At 45.6% G+C, this 19,933-nt stretch overlaps 1 protein-coding gene across 1 annotated transcript in view; it reads left to right on the forward strand.

Moving 5' to 3' along the window:
- The window catches only part of IGFBP7 (insulin like growth factor binding protein 7), a 79,924-nt gene that overhangs the window by 47,389 nt on the left and 12,602 nt on the right, over window positions 1-19,933 (forward strand). Inside the window, exon 2 of the mRNA XM_034671754.1 lies at window positions 15,813-15,922. Within this exon, the coding sequence (XP_034527645.1) occupies window positions 15,813-15,922 (110 nt within the window). The remainder of the gene's footprint in view (window positions 1-15,812; window positions 15,923-19,933) is intronic.

Below are 19,933 nucleotides of genomic sequence, written 5' to 3' on the forward strand. Positions count from 1 at the left end.
AGTGGGGGAGGTGAAAAGGAGTGGAAGGAGATGAGGAAGGAAGGGTCAAGGAAGATTCGTTAAACGAAAAGGTGAGACCCAAAGGGTATCTAGGAGTTAACCAAGCAAAAGTGGGGAGGAGTGGAAAATGAAGAGGGTGGGGGAGGAGAGATTGTTCCAGAAAAAGGAATGATATGTGCAAAGATTAGAGAGCAGGACATTCGAGGAACATAAAAAGTTCTTTATGGCTGTAGCTCAGAGTTCAGGGGATGTGGCAAGAAATGAGGCTGGGAAGATACTTAGGGCCACATCTTATTTATTCTGGATTTTATAGTTTAATAAATGTTTTCGCTTAGGGCCCTTATCCTCTTTCTGGCAATTAAAAAGTTTTTCTCAAGATGAAGATGTAAATCTAAAACATATCTAATCCCAGACAGACAAATTTTCACTAAGATAAGGATTGCTTGGCTCTGCCCAGGAATGTTTACTAAGTGTTAATGTTGACTTTTAAAGTTCTCATAGGATTCCCACCTATATAAGGTACTGTCCAAGAATATGGCATCATCTTAATGATTTGTAAAACATCACATGAAGTGTATTTTCCTAATATTGATTGTCGCATTAAACATTTATTGAAAGCATTAAAACACAATCAAAATGTCTGGAGTTTCCAGATTGTTTTACTCCAAGATATGGGTAGGACGCTAACCAGGTGGTTGCAGTAGGGTTAATGTCCACACAGCGTTCAATATGAGGATAATTTTCACCTAGCTGGAGCTGTAGGTCTAAACTACCCAGAACTAGTCAGATACCACCCCTGAAACATTACAGGCCAGAGTGTGAATGGTGAGCCATGATCTCTCTTTAGGATTCTAGCGCCTGTGTGACCTTTTCTCCAAAATATATTAATGTTTTTATTCTCTTGTTTGCCTTTTCCTCAGTATAACTTGTACACATAACTTATCTCATTGGTTGACACTGAAAACCTCTGCAGTCTAGCCTGGCCTCCAGTTCTCAAGATTTCTTTTCCTTCTCTCCCAACAAAACAAAGCAAGATAGAACATTTCGGCCATCATGGATTATGTCAACAGGCAACATGGTAACCTAGGGAAACCACTGGGTGTGCACTCAGAAAAACTAGATTCACATCCTGGCCACAATACTCTCAATCTGGGTGACTTCACACAAACCACTTAACCTTACTGAACCTCAACTTTTGTATCTGTAAAATGACCAGCTTATCTCACAAGATTATTGGGAAAAATCAAAATGAAAGTAATAGAATAAAAGCTCTTTGTGGTGTGTAAAGCCCAATATCAGTATAAATTATTTTTCCTGCAAGTGACACCTCTTTTCTTTGAGCACGCTAATCCCTTTGCCTGAAGTCTCCTCACCTACCCCACCCACCACCTTTAACTTTTGAAAGCCCCTTTCATCTTCTTTAAATTCAGTTCTTTATTTTTTTTATAATTTTTTATTATGTTATGTTAGTCACCATACAGTACATCCCCAGTTTTTGATGTAAAGTTCCATGATTCATTATTTTGCATAACACCCAGTGCACCATGCAATATGTGCCCTCCTTAATACCCATCACTGGACTATCCCAATCCCCCACCCCCTTCCCTCTGACACCCTCAGTTTGTTTCCCAGAGTCCATAGTCTCTCATGGTTCATTCCCCCTTCTGTTTACCACCCCCCTTCATTCTTCCCTTCCTTCTCCTACCGATCTCCCTGCTATTTCTTATGTTCCATAAATGCATTCTAAATTCAGTCCTTTATATCATAGGACCAGTGACATTCCATCCATATTATAATTGCTTATCTACTGGTATACTCATGTACACTTTCTGTATTGTAAACCTGTATCAGGCAGGAGTCCAGCCCAACCATCTTTCTATCCCTCATGTCGCCAGCACAACTCTCGGTTCCTGGAGGGCCTGAATGAATTAATCCACTCCGTGTTTTTACCTGCTTTGTGCCAATGCAATCCTGAAATTCAGTTTAGTTAATATCATTGTGGATCGTTCTCACCTTTTGTGCCATTTTCCACAGGGATTTTCCCTTACAGAATAAATTCAGCTAGAAAATAGTAGAAGTTAGTGCTCTAATTACAGGGATGGATATTAAAGTTAATGATTAGATGACATTCTCCTTTTGATATCACCTAATTATTAGGAATTAAACCTGGCCAGCCCAATTTTACATCTGATGATGAGTGTATTCCAGAAAGATCTGTTCTTTAACCATCTTCCGAGTGTGTTAACATGACATTGGGGAAGTTATCCAGTGCTGACACTACAGAATACTGTGGAATTGTTATTCCTCAGTATTATTGTGTAGGAAAAGTCTGGTTGCTCATTTAAAAAAGAAAAATTAGAACGGTCTGAATGGATTAATCTCTCTCTGCTCCAGAGATCAAGATCCTCAGTCTTCACAGCCCAAGCTCACATGGACGTGTGGGCGGGAGTATGGAGAGGTTGCCTGATCAGCCAACATCATACTTATTTGAGTCTCCTTTGAGTTTTCTTCTCTTCAAGTGTCCGTTGAACTGACTGATAGGCTTAAAAACCATAATTCTTTTCCCATGGGCTCCCATCTCCTTCCTCCCCATTGTTCACAAGCAGAGCAAGGATGACCGCCTTGTGAACAGGCCTCGTCTTTGAAGACTCCAGCTTCCTAAAGAGGTCACATGTTTTGCTGGAGAGATTTCCCGAGAATGTATTCAAAAGGCGAGGACCGAAGGGGCATAAGCTGCAGCTTTTACGTCAATTTCAGGAAGATTGAGGACATTTTCTTCCCCAAGTTTATAAAGAATGAGTTTTCCTACTTTTATGTGTGGTCACTCTGAAGAGGTGCCAAATCTGAAGTCCCAGCTGCTCAATGAGGAAATTATTTTTCTTAAACAAAAGAGTAAGCTCTCCAAGCCTGGGCCTGATGGTGGCTCTAGAAGGAACCGCTGTGGAGGAAAAGGCTGGTTCCGGGGGCTGAGGCTTTCCCCTGGTGTCACCTCACCTGTAGGGTACTTGGCATGCTGTTGCTCCCAGTCCTCACAAGCTTACAGTGTCCTCACTTTTAAAACCCAATCGATGGAAACCATGAAAACTTTCCTTGTTTTTTCCTGCATTGTAGAAAGAATTAACAACTTAAGGAAAACAAGGGGGAAAACCCAAAAAACAAAACATAGGACCACTAATTGCAGAAATACAATCACTGCCTACAGATAATCAACGTGCCAAAGTAGAGATGTCTGGTCCCGTAACCACTGGTAAGAGCAGCAAAGAGCAGTCCCATGTCGGGTCCCTTCTTCTGGCATAATTACTGCCCTGTGCACTGGCATAGTTGTGCTTTACTGCTTCCCATATCACACTGTCACAGCTCACAGCCACCGTAGGGCTCCAGGTTGTCCCCCACCCGGTAAGAGCAAGCATGGTTTGCCTTGCTAATGAAAAATACGAAATCCTTATTCAATGTTCTCCGGCTCCTACCGGATAGCTCCCCCTGCGCCGAAATGGGCGAGACATACCCATTTCTCTGATTTTCAGAGTAGTGTCGTTTGGCACTTCTGAGCCCCACTGAACTGTCTGGCTCGTCCAGATGGTCCATTGCATCCACATCTAGCACCTTCTATGATGTGAATTTCCTCCCAGCACTCAGCAAGAATGTCTTGCACTCATGCCCGAACACAGTACATTTAGAAGGCAAGCACACAGGGGCACACCGAGCAAGTACCCAGGACATACAGACGAGAATTAGCCCACAGGGTAGGCAGAGTGTTCTGCTCTAGCCAGAGCCTTAGGGACAGCGCGAGAAAATACAGAACCTGGGAGAAGAAACGGGAATCCTATCAGGAAGCTGGGAGGAAATCTGAGAACACTCAGCAAAGCAGCCATAAACACAGGCTGAGTCTTGGGGTAAATAGCCGAGAGCTTTCAAGTCTGTGGACATCACAGAGGAGTACAGAAAATAACCAGAGGGCACAGTGCAAGGCCGGAACACACGGACAAAGAACGGGGTGGGGGGGGTGCTGTTTGTGGGCGGCTGATGGCTGATTAACGTCTGGGGTTGTCGGCCAAGGAGGCAGTTGTAACCAGGAACTCTAAGACAGAACGAGGCTGGGGCCTGAAGGGCAAAAACCTCACCACGTAAAAATGCCAGCTGCGGGCCCAGCATGCCCTGTGCTCTGTTCCTTGGCAGCTGCCCCCCCCCCGGGGCAGGGGCTGTTTTCTCGCACGCGGGGCCCTGGGACCCTGCTCCTGGCCCTCTTCAGACCAAGGTGAATGTGTCTTAATGGAGGTGAGCAAAGGGCAAGGGCCCCACTTTAATGGGATTTTCAGTAGGGCCCACAGCTAAGGGCTCTGCCGGGAAGGGTAGGAGTTAGGAGGCAGCAGAGGGGCAGGGGCAGGGCTGAGAACCAGCTGCTTTATTTTAGGAAAATGACACAGAAGGAGAACTGCTAGGAGCCAGGGCAACTCGGAGCTTCTGATGAAGCTTTAGACATGGCCCATCGTCCACCCCACCCCACCCCCCAAGTACGGCTTGGACGGTAGTAACCATAGCAGTAGTGTCCCTACTATCTGGTTTGCGTGCCCTTCACCAGAACCGGCTCCCCAGAGTTTTCTCTCTCCTCCCCCAACACTTGCACCTCTCAGGGGTCCTTGGCCTCTCCCTGAAGAGACTTGGAAGCGTTCTGTCTTCAAGTCTGTCCTCCGGGCCTCTTCTCTCACTTCCCACCTTCCTGTTTGTCTTGCTCATCATCTGAGTGTCTCCGGCTCTGAAGCTGTGTTGTAACTGAGCACTTCTGCCTGGGGAGTTTTCTACAAATACCAGGGCCAGACCCCATGCCCGAACCAATGAGAAGCTCTGGGAGCGTGGCCCGGGCGTGGGTGCTGACTCTTCCTGCGGGGGGGGGGTCCAGTATGCGGCTAAGGTCAGCCAGCAACCACCGGGGAAGGCGCTGCAAGCTGTGAGCCTTCTTGAGGCCAGTCCCGGCGGCTGGAGCGCACCCCGTGTGGCTGCGCAGCTCTCTGCAGCCCCCTCTCTGCGAGATCACCTGCGGAGACGGAAAAGGTCTACGCTTTTGGTAACTCCTAGTCTGAAGGAGTGACTCGAAGCTGGCCTCTCCGTTTCCGCAGGCTGCTTCCAGAGTGGTCAGCCTGGCTGGAGGGATTTGCTGGGACTCCTACAGTGTCCACCTCTTCTTGGACAGAGTGGAGCTAATGGCAGGGTTCAAGAACATCTGTTTCTTTGGGATGGACCAGATGGTAGGTCTTGTTAGCAGGGCCTGTGGGCAAAGATGAAGCTTTGAGGGTGGGTGACCTCCAAGCTCCAAGAGACTTTTTCTCACTCCTTGGTTCAGGAATCATTTCCTGATACCTGACAATGCCAGGCTCTGGGTGTGTATGGAGGGGGCAGGGAGTGGGCAGGGACTCAAAGGGGAAACATCCTGGGGGAGCTCACTGTCTAGGTTTCTAGGAATCCCAGAATCAGGTGGCAAAAAAGAGCTCCCTTGTGGAAACTTCCCCACCCACTTCTGTGCTTATGGAATAAGAACAAGCAACCAGCATTTTTCATATGTTGGATTTAAGGTGAGTCATAGTCCAGACAGGACAGGCCCGTGAAATGTAGAGAAAAAGCATTTCCAAGACCATCTTAACAAGATACACCCACATGACTAGGGTACTCCCTATAAAGTCAGTTCTTCCATATGCTCCAACTAGATAAAAATCCAGCCCACTAATTTAATGTGTATGGACATCAGTCAGTCTGGTATTATGATGGTAGGAGGTATTCCAACTTCCATGTGAGCTCTGATGAATAAATGAACTCATCCCTTGTTGCTGACACAGTCCAGGTTAGCTCACCTATCACGTGGCTACCACAGTGATCACCCCACCTTACACATCTGAACCTTCCGTGCAGGGTCCCTCCAAAGGTCACCCCATCCCACGTGTACCAGAATCACCTGTGGGTGGCAGTCACCCCCTGGGGTCACACCCTTGGTCAGTACCTGACACCTTCTTGTGCAAGACCCAAGTTAGGAGAAAAGAATAAGAAAACATTGTCAAAGTAAGATTTGTTTGTAAGCAGCAGATTGTAAGAAGGAATTTTCTTTTCATGTTCCATGGTCAGACTTACAGTGAAAATTTCAAGACACTGCAAGATTCACAGCCATCCTAGAATGCCTTGTGAATACTAGGGTATCTACTACAGTAAAAAAAAAAAAAAAAAACCAGTTGGGGGAACTAATAACACTCCAGGAAGATTTTCAGCATTGAAGATTAGAGCCATAATGGAGTGTCTCATTAAAACGCAGAGGTAACTAGGAGTCAGGAAATGTAACTCACAGGATCTCTGTATGCCGTCGCCGGGGTTCTGTCATTGGACAGTCTGCTTTCAGAGTGGCTCATGGCTAACCTGTACCTTAGCTGTCTACTTCTCTGCCTTGGATGGGGTGGGGGTGGTCACATGGTCAGCAGCTAGCTAATTCTCGCCCAGAAGCTGCCCATGGGAGGGAGAGCAAGGCTGCCTTCCTTCTATGCGAAGGAACCTACTACCGAGCCTTCCCAGGGCTAAAACGTAAACTAGCCGGTATTGACCTTGCCACTGCTGGTCCCCACAGTCTGCATCCTTTCTTCTCTTTCCATAGCGTTCAGACCTCCATGCCCAGATGGTACCTCAACTTCAGCAAATTTAAACCCAAATCCGTCCTTCCCCCTTCTCCAATCCAGCGCCTTCCCCAGACGGGCATCCTGCTCCTGCTCATGGGTGGGAACCTTCTCTCAGCCCCGCAGCTTCGGACTCAGCCCCCACTTCCCCGCATCCAGTCAGTTACTGGACAGATGGCGTTAGTTCTTCCTGAATCCTTTCTCCAGCTGCCACTCTCCTGTCTGTTCCCATTGCTACAACCTTGACTTAGCCCCCAACCCCCACCCTGTCCTAATCCTCCTGCAAAGGCCTCCAGAACCATCTCCTGAAATGCCACCTGAATCCCGCCTCTCCAACGTTAAGAGACGTGCTAGACCACAGAGCCGCCTGTCCTCCACCTCCCGCAGTGCCCCACACCAGCTCTCTGCGCTGTCCTTCTGCCAGCACGCCCTCCCGGGGCCACACTGCTGCGTGCACTCCCTGCCTGCAGGCGGCTCTTTCCCGGCCTCCCTCAAGGCGGAAACTGCCTTGACAGAAGTCCTACTTCTGAACTTCAGGGCCTACTGAGATGCCATTTCCTTCCCCTAGTCATCCCACGTCCAAGTGGTGTGTTGTCCTCTTTCTGAATAAATGGTTTTTACCGGCCCCAGTCATAAGGAATTTATGTTGTAATACTTACTGTTTACCCCATGCCCCAGATACCAGGCTCATTGCTGTATCTTTTTTGATCCTTCCAATAATCTAATGATTTTGTTACCCGATTTCAAGATGAACAAACAGAAGTTAAATAACTTGAGCAGTGTCACATTACTTGAAGTGGTATAACAGAATCCCTGATTCCAAGGTCCATGCTCCAAACTCACTATACAGTGTGTCACCTCCCCAGCATTTTGTTCTTAGTCTAAACTGTTCAACATCCCCCATCCTATCCCAGTAGATTATATTTGGAGGAGAGGAGATGATTCTTACATACTTTTGCCCCCAGCAGTGTTTGATAGGGCCCCATCATTATAAACTATTGGGTCTTCATTCACACTAAAGTGTAAATGACTAACAGTAGCTTCCATAATCAGATGACTTTGCCTTAAACTAAAACCCTGAAATGAAAGCCGGTCTATGCTGCTTGAGATTTAGTACTTTTTCTTCCCGCCCTTGCTGTCTTCTGCTGACACTCTTGAGACTGTGTGCTAGATTTCCCATATCCAGGTTCAGCTGCTACATCACCCCACCTCTGGAAGTTCCCAAAATGATTTGCCTTGGCAGATGGCTCTGCTCTTTAATTAGCCATAGAACTACTGCTTCCCCTTATTTAATATCAGGAAGTTTTCACGTGTTTCATCCCCTTCCCCCTCTTGGCCATAGTGCCTTCCTACTATTCTTTTACTAGTTTGTACTTTTGTTTAGTGTTTTTCCCTTCAATGTGTTATCAGAATCTAATCTGGGGATTTTTGCCAAGGTGTCTGAACTCTTCATCTCCATATGTGGTATCACAGTTCTTTTTTAAACCCTCCTTTTTTGGTATGAATGCACATACTGTGTATGAACTATTCCAAGACTCAACATCTTTAAGAGTCAAGATGAGCATGGTTTGCAAACCTACTGTAATGCAGGGAAGTCTCTATGCTCAGCTGCCTTAGCCATGTTGAAAAGTACTCAGAGCTATAATGTCCATCATATAACCCAACATGATGCAGAAATTTGGTTTTTTCATGTGAGGATGATTGATGGTTCTTTCCCCTTGGCAGACCTACCCTTCTTGGTGGGACTTCATGACTAATACGTACAAATTAATTTGCATCCCCTGATCATATACAGACAGGTTAGTGAGTGGGCAGTAGCCAAGAAACATTGCTTATGGCAAGAGAAAGTCGAGTGGAGGGTTAAAGAAAACCATGATAACCAGTCTGCCAGCTGGTAAAGAAGTGGTTCTAGCATCACTGTGGTCAGGTGTGTCTGCGGCGAGTACACAGGTGCATTTTCAGGACAGTGGCCATCTACTCACTTCCATGTGGCTAATTCCGCTATGTTCTGAAGTTATTGCTGCCCTTTACCCACTGCATATAATCTGGGCTGTCCCTCCTTCCAGTGAATGCAAAGACTATCTGAGTCCAGAGTTTCTGGCTCAGTGCTGATTCCATCTGGGCACTGGCATCTTCAGTTAGCCCTGCTTGGGGGGTAAACATGAGAGAACAGGGTTGCGTTAAGCTATATGGCACTAACTGTGAACGCAACAGGATTTTAGAGGAGAAGTAAGCGGGAATCTGAGTTATACATTAATGCCAAAGGAGGGTGGTGCTTCAGCCATAGAGCTTCAAATAAAGGATAGGGCATAGATAATAGATAAGAGGAAGGGCGTCCCAGGTAGGCCCGCACATCATCCTAAGTAAAGCTTCAAAGTAGTAATGAGCATGTAACGGTGGGTGAGCATGGGAATGAGTTTGGGTAGAAGTAAGAAAAGCAGATTTGTAGGGTGAAAATGGAAGAGATGATGAGGGAAATGAAAGCAACGAAGAAGAAAAGACGTGATTGAATGTAATGTCAATAAAATGGGACAAAAATTGACTACTGGCGAAAATTTGACTTTTGACTATTTTCCAGGGGAATATATTCAGCTTCAGAACGTGACCTCTCCCAACATCTTCTGTGCAGCTCTTTCAGATTAAGAAATTGGTTCACTAGGTAACAGTCAAAACCCTTAAAAGCTCATTTTATTCATTCCTGGGAGAATGAACTTTGCCATGAGTCACGTACATTTGCCAGGAAAGGCCTGCAATCCCTGTACTAGTGGATGAAAGATGACTCCAGACCTTGCTTTTGAAAGAGAGGAGAAGGCAAGGGGGTGAACGCTCAGAGATGAAAACACTTTGCTCTTCTTTGCTCCTGCTTTTATTGGTCCTTCAGGATAATCACAACTCCTTATCACTTTCTCAAGCAGTGATGTGTGGTAAGGGGTCTTACTGAAACTGGGAGGATCTGTTTATGGAAACAATACGATATGCTAATCTCCTAATCTCCGTTTTCTACGAGTTCTGCTACACATAGCCCAAGGGACAGTGCAGACATCTCTTAGATCACAGGGTGGCTGTCTGGGCTAGGAAAGCTGCCGAAGGCAACTCCACGGGGCATTCCTACGGCAGATTGGTCACGCAGGCCTCTGCGTTCCAAAGGCCTACGCCTTCTCTGAAACCTTCCCTGCCCTCAGCGGCCTCGGTGTTACATTCTAGTGAGCCAGATATTATGGCTGATTTCATGCTCTACATGGCATTTAGGTGGGCAGGGAGGTCACTGGGCTGATTTTCGGGCTGTGAGAGCACCAGAGCCAGGCGGCAGAGCCGCAGAACTTCATGGATGTTGAAGATGCCACACGACTGTGCTCTAGGATACATTCCTGATGCGTACGTTCGCTTCCAAGCCCAGAGAGAAGATTCTCAGGCCTGTCCTGGTTTCTGCTGTACCCGGGGTCTCTTGGCTCTCAGCAGCAGCCCAGGATCCAGCATTAAGCATTCTGTCTCCAAGAGCACGTTGTTTTTTGTTTTGTGTTTTTCTTATGGTGCGACGGTGAGGACCTCTCAGAGCAAGTCGGGGGAGTGTTTTCGGCTCTGTAAACGACTAGGAAATTGTTCACATATTTCTTTTACATCATCTTCATCCTTTTTAGAGATAACAGATTTTCACTCCATTCTACAACAATTTCACGTAAATCAGTTTGAACGAAATGGTGGTCAAATTAAAAATGCCACTCCAGGATCTTCTCCTATGACATTTTGTGTTTTGTGAGAACTGCCCTTCTTAGCATCTTCAGAATCAAATGGAAATATTCCAGATTTAAATCCATCCATCCTCAATTCTTCCTTTTCTACATTTTTCATGGTTTCTAAGAACGTAGCTCTTTCTAGGTTATAATTGAATATTCCTAAAATAATTTGGTAATCTGAGGGTCATTTGTCTGGAAGTTAATTCAAAGGAGCTGAGGAAGAGGATGTACAATCTAGGTGGAAATTCTGTGGGAGACTTCTAACTCCTCCGAGGTACCTTTAAGGTGACACTGACTCATTAAATTGAATTTTAGTTTTCTTCCAAACTTAGGACTCTCTTCTTCCCTGCTACAACTCCATTTAGGATCTGGCTGTCTTCTGCCTCTCCTCCACCTCTTCCTTCCCTTCTTTTTCCTCCTTCCCTTCAAAGGACCATTAAAGAGAAGAGTCCGTGTAAGGTCACTAGGCAAGAGTTATCACAAAGGGGGGACAAGAAAATGAACTTAGAGAGCTAAGATGAAAAGAGATTGGATGAGAACAGAGTTGTGAGAGGTAAGAAACAAAAATGGCATAGGCTGATTTGGGTCCAGTCATCTGAGAAAGATAAGTGTCTCTGAGGTGGGGAAGTGTTGGGGTAGATGCCCCCTGCCAGCCACCAGGCAGCGCTGTGGGCTGCTTGGTTGCCGCGTGGAGATGGGGGTCAGGGGACGACAGGTGGTGGGCAAGTCAGTTATTCTCTGTACAGGATGTTTGCTAGACAGATGTTTGAGCAGCCTGAAGTGCTTACTGGAACAAAGGCAAGGATAAATAACCAAACCTATCCTGGGGTTTGTCCCCATACATTTAAATATTCTGTGACTTGTTTTAAATGGAATCCAAACACTGAGCAGGATTTCGACGGTAATGTTGGTACCCTTGGCCCGGCCTTGAGAACTGATTTTGAGCTTTCTGCCTGAAAACAAGCTGAGAATGAACCAAAACTTCCTTTACCCTTAAAAACAAAAATAAGTTATGGATCTGCTTAGAACTTCTTGGAAAAAAAGGCAGAGTGGAAAGAGAAGCTATTTGGTTAAGAGTCATTTTGCTGAGTTCTCTCCTGAGGTAGAACAGAACCTTCGAGAATTGAACAGCGTGGTAGACATGCAATTCAAGAAGATGGTTGGCGGTGAAACTGCTCATCAGTGGACTATGTCAGGTGATGGTGATTTAGATCCAGGGAGGGGAGTACAGTGTTGTTGGATCTGCCACCGTGTTAGCCCAAAATATTTTCACTGACCCTTTGCTTCCATACAAAACCTGTCCACTTGGTGTCCCTGTGGGTCACCATTAAGTCCCTTATTCTCTCTCACGGCGGATCCTCACTCATCTTTCTACACTGTCACTGTGTTCTGCCTTCATGACGAGTGTGTCCGTTCCCTCTTCACACTCTGAGGGAACTTCCAGAGCAGTGAGTGGCAGAGAACCAGGCAGAGTTTAGTCAGTAGGTGACCCAGTGGGTATCAGCACTGAACAGCATAAACAGGAAGAGTCTGAAACTGTGGATCCTTCCAGCACAGGAAGTCAGACTGAAGCCAGCCTGCCTCCAGCGGCTCTCAAAGGTTGTTGATCTCTTGAATATTAGCCTCATCATTCATTGATCTGACTTGGCTTTGCAAGCAACTACATATCAAAACCTAGAGGGCGTTCTGTAGGTCAGCACTTTCTAGTGTAGATATTGTTTATTCAAGCGTTCTTTGTGTTCTTGAAGGTGACGTTTGTTCGAGGACACATGAAATAACCAAGGGTTCTTGTAAATGTTGTACAGCAACAGGTCCTAATGGCCCCTCTGCTCCTCCACCCCATCAACTCAACCAGATTCAGTGAGTAATACAGAATGTGTGGTACGGAATCCTGTAGAATTCTTGGGACAGGCTGGTAGCAGAATTGATGAGATCATGTATGTTCTTAGAATGGTCTAAATATTGACTCAGCCCATTCACCTCAGGTTTAATATGTATTCCAAGGGTTGGGAGAGAGAAAGAAGAACCCACAGGTTGATTTGTCCTAATCTGGAACCTCCTAGTGATGGCTCTTATTCAAAATATTTCTGGCTTCAGATGTTTTGAAAGAATTCTTGCACTCCCTGAAATGTGATGCTTCTTGGAATAAGGAAAGGGCTGGAGAGCGATGGATGTAATGGATCTGCCCTCTGTTCAGTGCTATACTTTTAATACCTTTCTAAATTATACCATAGTCATTATTGGTGCAAGGACAGACACAGAGACCAACGGAACAGAGTAAAGAATCCAGAAGTAGACTCACTCATGTATGGTCAACGGATTTACCATTATGATTCAGCGAGAAAAGGATGGCCTTTTCAACAAACGATGCCAAAGCAGTTGACGTTCTTGGGGGTGGTGGGGGGATGAACTTTGACCTCTACTTCCTAGCATACACAAAATTAATTCAAGACAGGCCACAAATGTAAATGTGAAAGATAAAACCATAAAGTTTGTAGAAGAAAACGGTGTCTTTATGACCTTGGGCTAGGCAAAAATTTCCTTTAACAGGGCACATAAAGCACTAATCATAAAAGAAAATGTGATGCATTGGACTGTGTGAAAACTCAGAATATCTTAGTTTTAAAATTATGCCACGGGAAGAATTCATAGTATGTCTTCAAGGCCTGTAACAGAAAAGCAGGCTGGAATTCTTCCAGGCGTTCTCCAGAATGTGCCCCCTCACAAAGACCAAGGGCTCTGCTACTCGTTCTGACTGTAGGGAGACACATGCAAGTTAAAATAAGTGGTTTGTTGTAAGGCTCAGGCACTGAGACCTCACAGTAAAAGTCTTAACATTCCTTGTGCGGTTTTAATACATGAGAGGCAGCTTTGTTCCCGAGCCCCTCCACGACTGAACACTAGCGTATTCTTCTCGGAACAGTCTCTTGAGATCCCCTGAGCTTTGAGGTCATCCTGATGAGTCTGTGTGTGGGAAGGAGGACAGAGCCACATGGAGGCCCGCAGAGAGGTGAGCGAAAGTAGTTCAAATTTCAGCGAGATCGGGTCCTGCGGAAGCCCCCGCCCCTGGGGTCCCAGGACCCTGGAGGAAGCTGGGATGCAGTCAGGCCACGCCCGGCCCAGCCCTTTGCAGGATCCTGTGTTGTTCAGACTAGGAAGCATGGGAGACAGAGCCAGAAACATACACAGAGTACGGCCAGGCTCACCACATCCACATTTGCAACTGAAAAGCCAAGACCCGGGGCCAAGATAGATGCTTCCTCTTCAGATCTACAGTTTAGAGGAAAGGAAACTCGAAATATATTTAGAGCTTTCCGAACTTTGATTGTTTTGCATTCTTACAAAGGGGAAAAAATAAAAATACCCCGAGGGATTAGAAAAAAAATCAGCATCTAATACTTTAGATGAGTGGGAAAAATCTTATATGCTGGAGTCATTTCCTTTCTGTTTCAAAAAATTATTAGTGTGCTGGAAATAGCCTGTTGCAAAAGGGGAGATTTTGTGTCCTTTGAATGCTGATTATGCCAGAAAATTTTCCAGGCCTAAAGGGGAAGTTGCCCCTTTCCCAGGACACTGATGCAAGATGACCCCACAGTTAGACATTTTATTTGGCTGGAAGACCCAAGGCAGTGGAGAGCTGAAATTCAGAGGGAATGATTAACTCCTTCATCCAAGAAGTGGCATTGATCATCGAGGACAGGCCAGGTTTGGGTCTGGAGTAGGGTGCTGTCATACCAGGAAGGGGGTGTGCAGAGGGCAGCCTCCCAGCTCTACCCCCCTCTTCTGTGGATTGTCCCCCATGTCTCTGAAGGGCCCTGTGCTTGAAACCTGGCGATCAGAATGAGCAGAAGTGAAATATTAAATACAACCCACTAAGAAGAAGGTGTGAGTGTCTCCTCTAGAGCAGATGCTAGGGAGGCCCCCCCTCCCCAGTTCCCCCCCAGGAGCAGTAAGCAAGCCCAGCTCTCTCTGTGTCTGTTGGTTTCAAAATGCTGCATTTCAGAGCTGGACCCACAGGTGGGTTCCTTGCATGAGCACCAGGTAATGTGTAAAGGATTGAAGTCAGAGTTTCCCTGACATCATGTTCAAGCATTGGTCGGCTGATTAGAACAGGTGTCAGCACTTCTTCCATAAAGGGCCCCATTGTAAACGTTTTAGGCCATATGGCCCCAGTCACAATGGCCAGACTGGAGGCATGGCTGTGTTCCAATAAAACTTAATTTATGGACACTGAAATTTGATTCTCCTCTGATTTTCCCATCATGAAATATCCATCCTCCTCCCCCAACCATTTAAAAACACGAAGACTTCTTAGGAGCTAGGCAAAAACAAGTGGCAGGCCCAATTTGGCCCATAGGCCATAGTTTTGGCCAACCCAAGGACCTCTGTAGTAACAAAAAAGATGCATCCCATTGATGTTGGTCCTGTAAGGACCTTCTTACCAGAGGGGATATATGGGACAGAGCAGGCCTAGAGAGGTGTTCCAGAATTGGGGGGATGGGCAGGTATCACTCTGGGCTCTCGCTGGGTGGTCTCATACCTGCTGAGGATATGTAGGCAGTGCCCCCTCCCAGGGACCTAGACACTTATGAGCCCGGGAAAGATACACAATAGACCTGTCTCTGCTGCATTTTACATTGCCTCCCCCAACTGAGAAAGCCCTTTTCCTCCTGGATACCAGGCCACTTCTGTTCAAAACTATCTCCTTGCAGTCTCCCAGGGCACACGGCACCCTACGTTTCTGTCTTAGATGAAAGTCGTCATTCCTGCCTGATCACCTTGACTTGTCGATTTTAGATCCTAAGGCTTCTTAAAGTAGGGCTGCCATCTTTTCTAAGTGCTCAGCACATTTTCAAATAACTTCTTAATTTTTTTTCTTTCATTACCTAAGAAGTAGTTGGTTATTACCCTCCCTGCCAAAAAATAGAAATTCTGGTATACAGGGGCGCCTGGATGCCTCAGTCAGTTAAGTGTCTGACTCTATCTCAGCTCAGTTCTTGATCTCAGGGTCCTGAGTTTGAGCCCTGCATTGCTACATAAAAAAAGGGAAAAAAAGGAAATCTGGTAAGCAAAAAGGAAAATTAAATATTTTGGAACTAAATTTCATTATATTAATTGGAACATCCCAGATAATGCAAAAGAGCTGGTAAATTTAAACCATTAAGCATAATTTAAACGAGGAGAAAATTTCATAAACAATAAATTTTTCTTCCTACTGATTTTTGTTTGTTTAGAAAGATGCATTTCCAAAGCAGAGCTTAAAAATCATGCTGGTGGCAGGGGGATGCCAGTCTGGTTTTTGCAGTTTGCTTTAGATAATTCACAGAGGGGACAGCCCCATAAACAGAATCCGGGATTTACTCCCTAGTCTGCTGACTAATACTAAAGGCTGTTTAAAAAGATGTGTTTGGCTTTGTGTTCTCTCTTGTAGGTCCTTCCATTGTGACACCCCCCAAGGACATTTGGAATGTCACTGGGGCCCAGGTGTACTTGAGCTGTGAGGTCATCGGAATCCCAACCCCTGTCCTCATCTGGAACAAGGTCAGTGGCACAGATTTCAGGAAGATCCCCTAGACTGACGAGCTCCTCTCTCACTGTGCAGTGATGGCAGTAATCTAAAACCATTAGCCTCTTCTATTCCCTGCTGTCCTCAAAAGGGAAGCCTTGTGGCCATCTTCCAGACACCTCCTCTTCATCTGTTGAATGATGTTACTGACCTCCAGAACAGTCTCCGCTCTGCTTTCGTTGTCGGTGCCTGAACATGGAGCCTTAGGAACTAGAAAACTATAATGCTGAGCGCCCAAACCCACCCCGAGTGTGTGCGTGTGAGCATGTGCGTGCAGGAGTGTGTGCGTTCCCGTCGGAGGCAGTAGAGCGTAGTGGCCGAGAATGTGAGTCCCTGAACCAGGTCGCTGGCATTCTAAGCCTGGGGTTTCCTACCCCGAGCACCATTCACGTTTTGACCCAGATAATGCTTTGTTGCGGAGCTGCCCTGTGCTGTGAGGGGTTTCGCAGTGTCCTGGCCTCCAGCTGCTGCGTGCCAGTGGCACCAGCCCCAGTAATGGACAGTCAAAAGTGTGTCAAGACACTGCTAAATGTCTCCTGGGGGAAAATCGCCTAGAATGAGAACGAACACTCTAAACCTCAGTTTCTTCCTCTGTATGATGAAGGTAGCGTATAATTTTTGTAAAGATTGTATAAAGCGATGCAGGTAAAATCCCTTGGTTTGTTCTCAGATACATAGTTAACACTCCGTTGATGTTAGCGGCTATTCCTGGAAATATTTCCCTTCGTGTGGCATTATCTTGTGTAACTGTCTTCACATTTGAAGGATAACCGCTTCCCAGCAAACCTGTAGAAGGGAGAAGAAAACACTAATTTGCCAGATCAATCACGGTCATACTGGACATTATTTTCCATGATTTCTCTTTTTGTGCATTTTGACTCCATTAAGCCTGACAACCATGCTATGGAGTAAATGTCATCAAACTTGGGCTAACAAAAAGGAAATAGAGTTTAAGTGAAAAGGCGTCACCAGATACCCCGTTTTAGCTGGTTCACCCGCCAGCAAGCTCTCAGATGCTCTTTCTTACTTTGTTTGATGGTATCTGACCAGAGAACCAACTTCTGGGATTCCAGAGGATCTTGGCTCCCATGGTCAGAATCTTCATGTCGCAAGTTGTAGAAACTCTCTTCAAATACCTCAAGCAAGAGAAAGGGAGGGCAAGGAGTGGTGATTCCAGCCTCTAGGGCACCCGGATCCAGGTACGCAGTGTGGTCAGGACTCTGTTCTTTTTTTTTTTTTTTAATGATTTTTTATTGTATTATGTTAGTCACCATACAGTACATCCCCGGATTCCGATGTAAAGTTCGATGCTTCATTAAGTTGCATATAACACCCAGTGCACCATGCAATACGTGCCCTCCTTACTACCCATCACTGGTCTATCCCAATCCCCCACCCCCCTCCCCTCTGAGGCCCTCAGTCTGTTTCTCATAGTCCATAGTCTCTCATGTTTCATTCCACCTTCTGATTACCCCCCCTTTCTTTATCCCTTTCTTCCCCTACTGATCATCCTAGTTCTTATGTTCCATAGATGAGAGAAATCATATGATAATTGTCTTTCTCTGTTTGACTTATTTCACTTAGCATTATCTCCTCCAGTGCCGTCCATGTTGCATCAAATGTTGAGAATTCATTCTTTCTGATAGCTGAGTAATATTCCATTGTATATATGGACCACAGCTTCTTAATCCAGTCATCTGTTGAAGGGCATCTCGGCTCCTTCCATGATTTGGCTATTGTGGACAATGCAGCTATGAACATTGGGGTGCATATGGCCCTTCTCTTTACTACGTCTGTATCTTTGGGGTAAACACCCAGTAGTGCAATGGCTGGGTCATAGGGTAGTTCAATTTTTAACTTTTTAAGGGACCTCCACACTGTTTTCCAGAGTGGCTGTACCAACTTGCATTCCCACCAACAATGTAGGAGGGATCCCCTTTCTCCACATCCTCTCCAACAATTGTTGTTTCTTGCCTTGTCTATCTTTGCCATTCTAACTGGCGTAAGGTGGTATCTCAGTGTGGTTTTGATTTGAATTTCCCTGATGGCTAATGATTTTGAACATTTTTTCATGTGTCTGTTAGCCATTTGTATGTCTTCATTGGAAAAGTGTCTGTTCATATCTTCTGCCCATTTTATGATTTGTTTATTTGTTTCTCGTGTATTGAGTTTGAGAAGTTCTTTGTAGATCTTGGATACCAGTCCTTTATCTGTGGTGTCCTTTGCAAATATATTCTCCCATTCCGTGGGCTGTCTCTTAGTTTTTTTGACTGTTTCCTTGGCTGTGCAGAAGCTCTTTATCCTGATAAAGTCCCATAAGTTCATTTTATCTTTTATTTCTCTTGCCTTTGGAGATGTGTCGTGAAAAAGGTTGCTCTGGCCGATGTCATAGAAGTTGTTGCCTATGTTCTCCTCTAGAATTTTGATGGATTCCTGTCTCACATTGAGGTCTTTCATCCATTTGGAGTTTATTTTTGTGTATGGTGTGAGAGAGTGGTCAAGTTTCATTCTTTTGCATGTAGCTGTCCAATTTTCCCAGCACCATTTATTGAAGAGACTGTCTTTTTTCCACCGGATGTTTTTTCCTGCTTTATCAAAGATTAGTTGCCCAAAGAGCCGAGGGTCCATTTCTGGGTTCTCTATTCTGTTCCATTGGTCGATGTGTCTGTTTTTGTGCCAGTACCATGCTGTCTTTGTGATCACAGCTTTGTAGTACAGCTCGAAATCCGGCATTGTGATGCCCCCAGCTTTGTTTTTCCTTTTCAACAGTTCCTTGGAGATTCGGGGCCTTTTCTGGTTCCATACAAATTTAAGGNTGAACATGGAGCCTTAGGAACTAGAAAACTATAATGCTGAGCGCCCAAACCCACCCCGAGTGTGTGCGTGTGAGCATGTGCGTGCAGGAGTGTGTGCGTTCCCGTCGGAGGCAGTAGAGCGTAGTGGCCGAGAATGTGAGTCCCTGAACCAGGTCGCTGGCATTCTAAGCCTGGGGTTTCCTACCCCGAGCACCATTCACGTTTTGACCCAGATAATGCTTTGTTGCGGAGCTGCCCTGTGCTGTGAGGGGTTTCGCAGTGTCCTGGCCTCCAGCTGCTGCGTGCCAGTGGCACCAGCCCCAGTAATGGACAGTCAAAAGTGTGTCAAGACACTGCTAAATGTCTCCTGGGGGAAAATCGCCTAGAATGAGAACGAACACTCTAAACCTCAGTTTCTTCCTCTGTATGATGAAGGTAGCGTATAATTTTTGTAAAGATTGTATAAAGCGATGCAGGTAAAATCCCTTGGTTTGTTCTCAGATACATAGTTAACACTCCGTTGATGTTAGCGGCTATTCCTGGAAATATTTCCCTTCGTGTGGCATTATCTTGTGTAACTGTCTTCACATTTGAAGGATAACCGCTTCCCAGCAAACCTGTAGAAGGGAGAATAAAACACTAATTTGCCAGATCAATCACGGTCATACTGGACATTATTTTCCATGATTTCTCTTTTTGTGCATTTTGACTCCATTAAGCCTGACAACCATGCTATGGAGTAAATGTCATCAAACTTGGGCTAACAAAAAGGAAATAGAGTTTAAGTGAAAAGGCGTCACCAGATACCCCGTTTTAGCTGGTTCACCCGCCAGCAAGCTCTCAGATGCTCTTTCTTACTTTGTTTGATGGTATCTGACCAGAGAACCAACTTCTGGGATTCCAGAGGATCTTGGCTCCCATGGTCAGAATCTTCATGTCGCAAGTTGTAGAAACTCTCTTCAAATACCTCAAGCAAGAGAAAGGGAGGGCAAGGAGTGGTGATTCCAGCCTCTAGGGCACCCGGATCCAGGTACGCAGTGTGGTCAGGACTCTGTTCTTTTTTTTTTTTTTTAATGATTTTTTATTGTATTATGTTAGTCACCATACAGTACATCCCCGGATTCCGATGTAAAGTTCGATGCTTCATTAGTTGCGTATAACACCCAGTGCACCATGCAATACGTGCCCTCC

The sequence above is a fragment of the Ailuropoda melanoleuca genome, chromosome 11 (assembly GCF_002007445.2).
Source record: "Ailuropoda melanoleuca isolate Jingjing chromosome 11, ASM200744v2, whole genome shotgun sequence".
Lineage (NCBI taxonomy): Eukaryota > Metazoa > Chordata > Mammalia > Carnivora > Ursidae > Ailuropoda > Ailuropoda melanoleuca.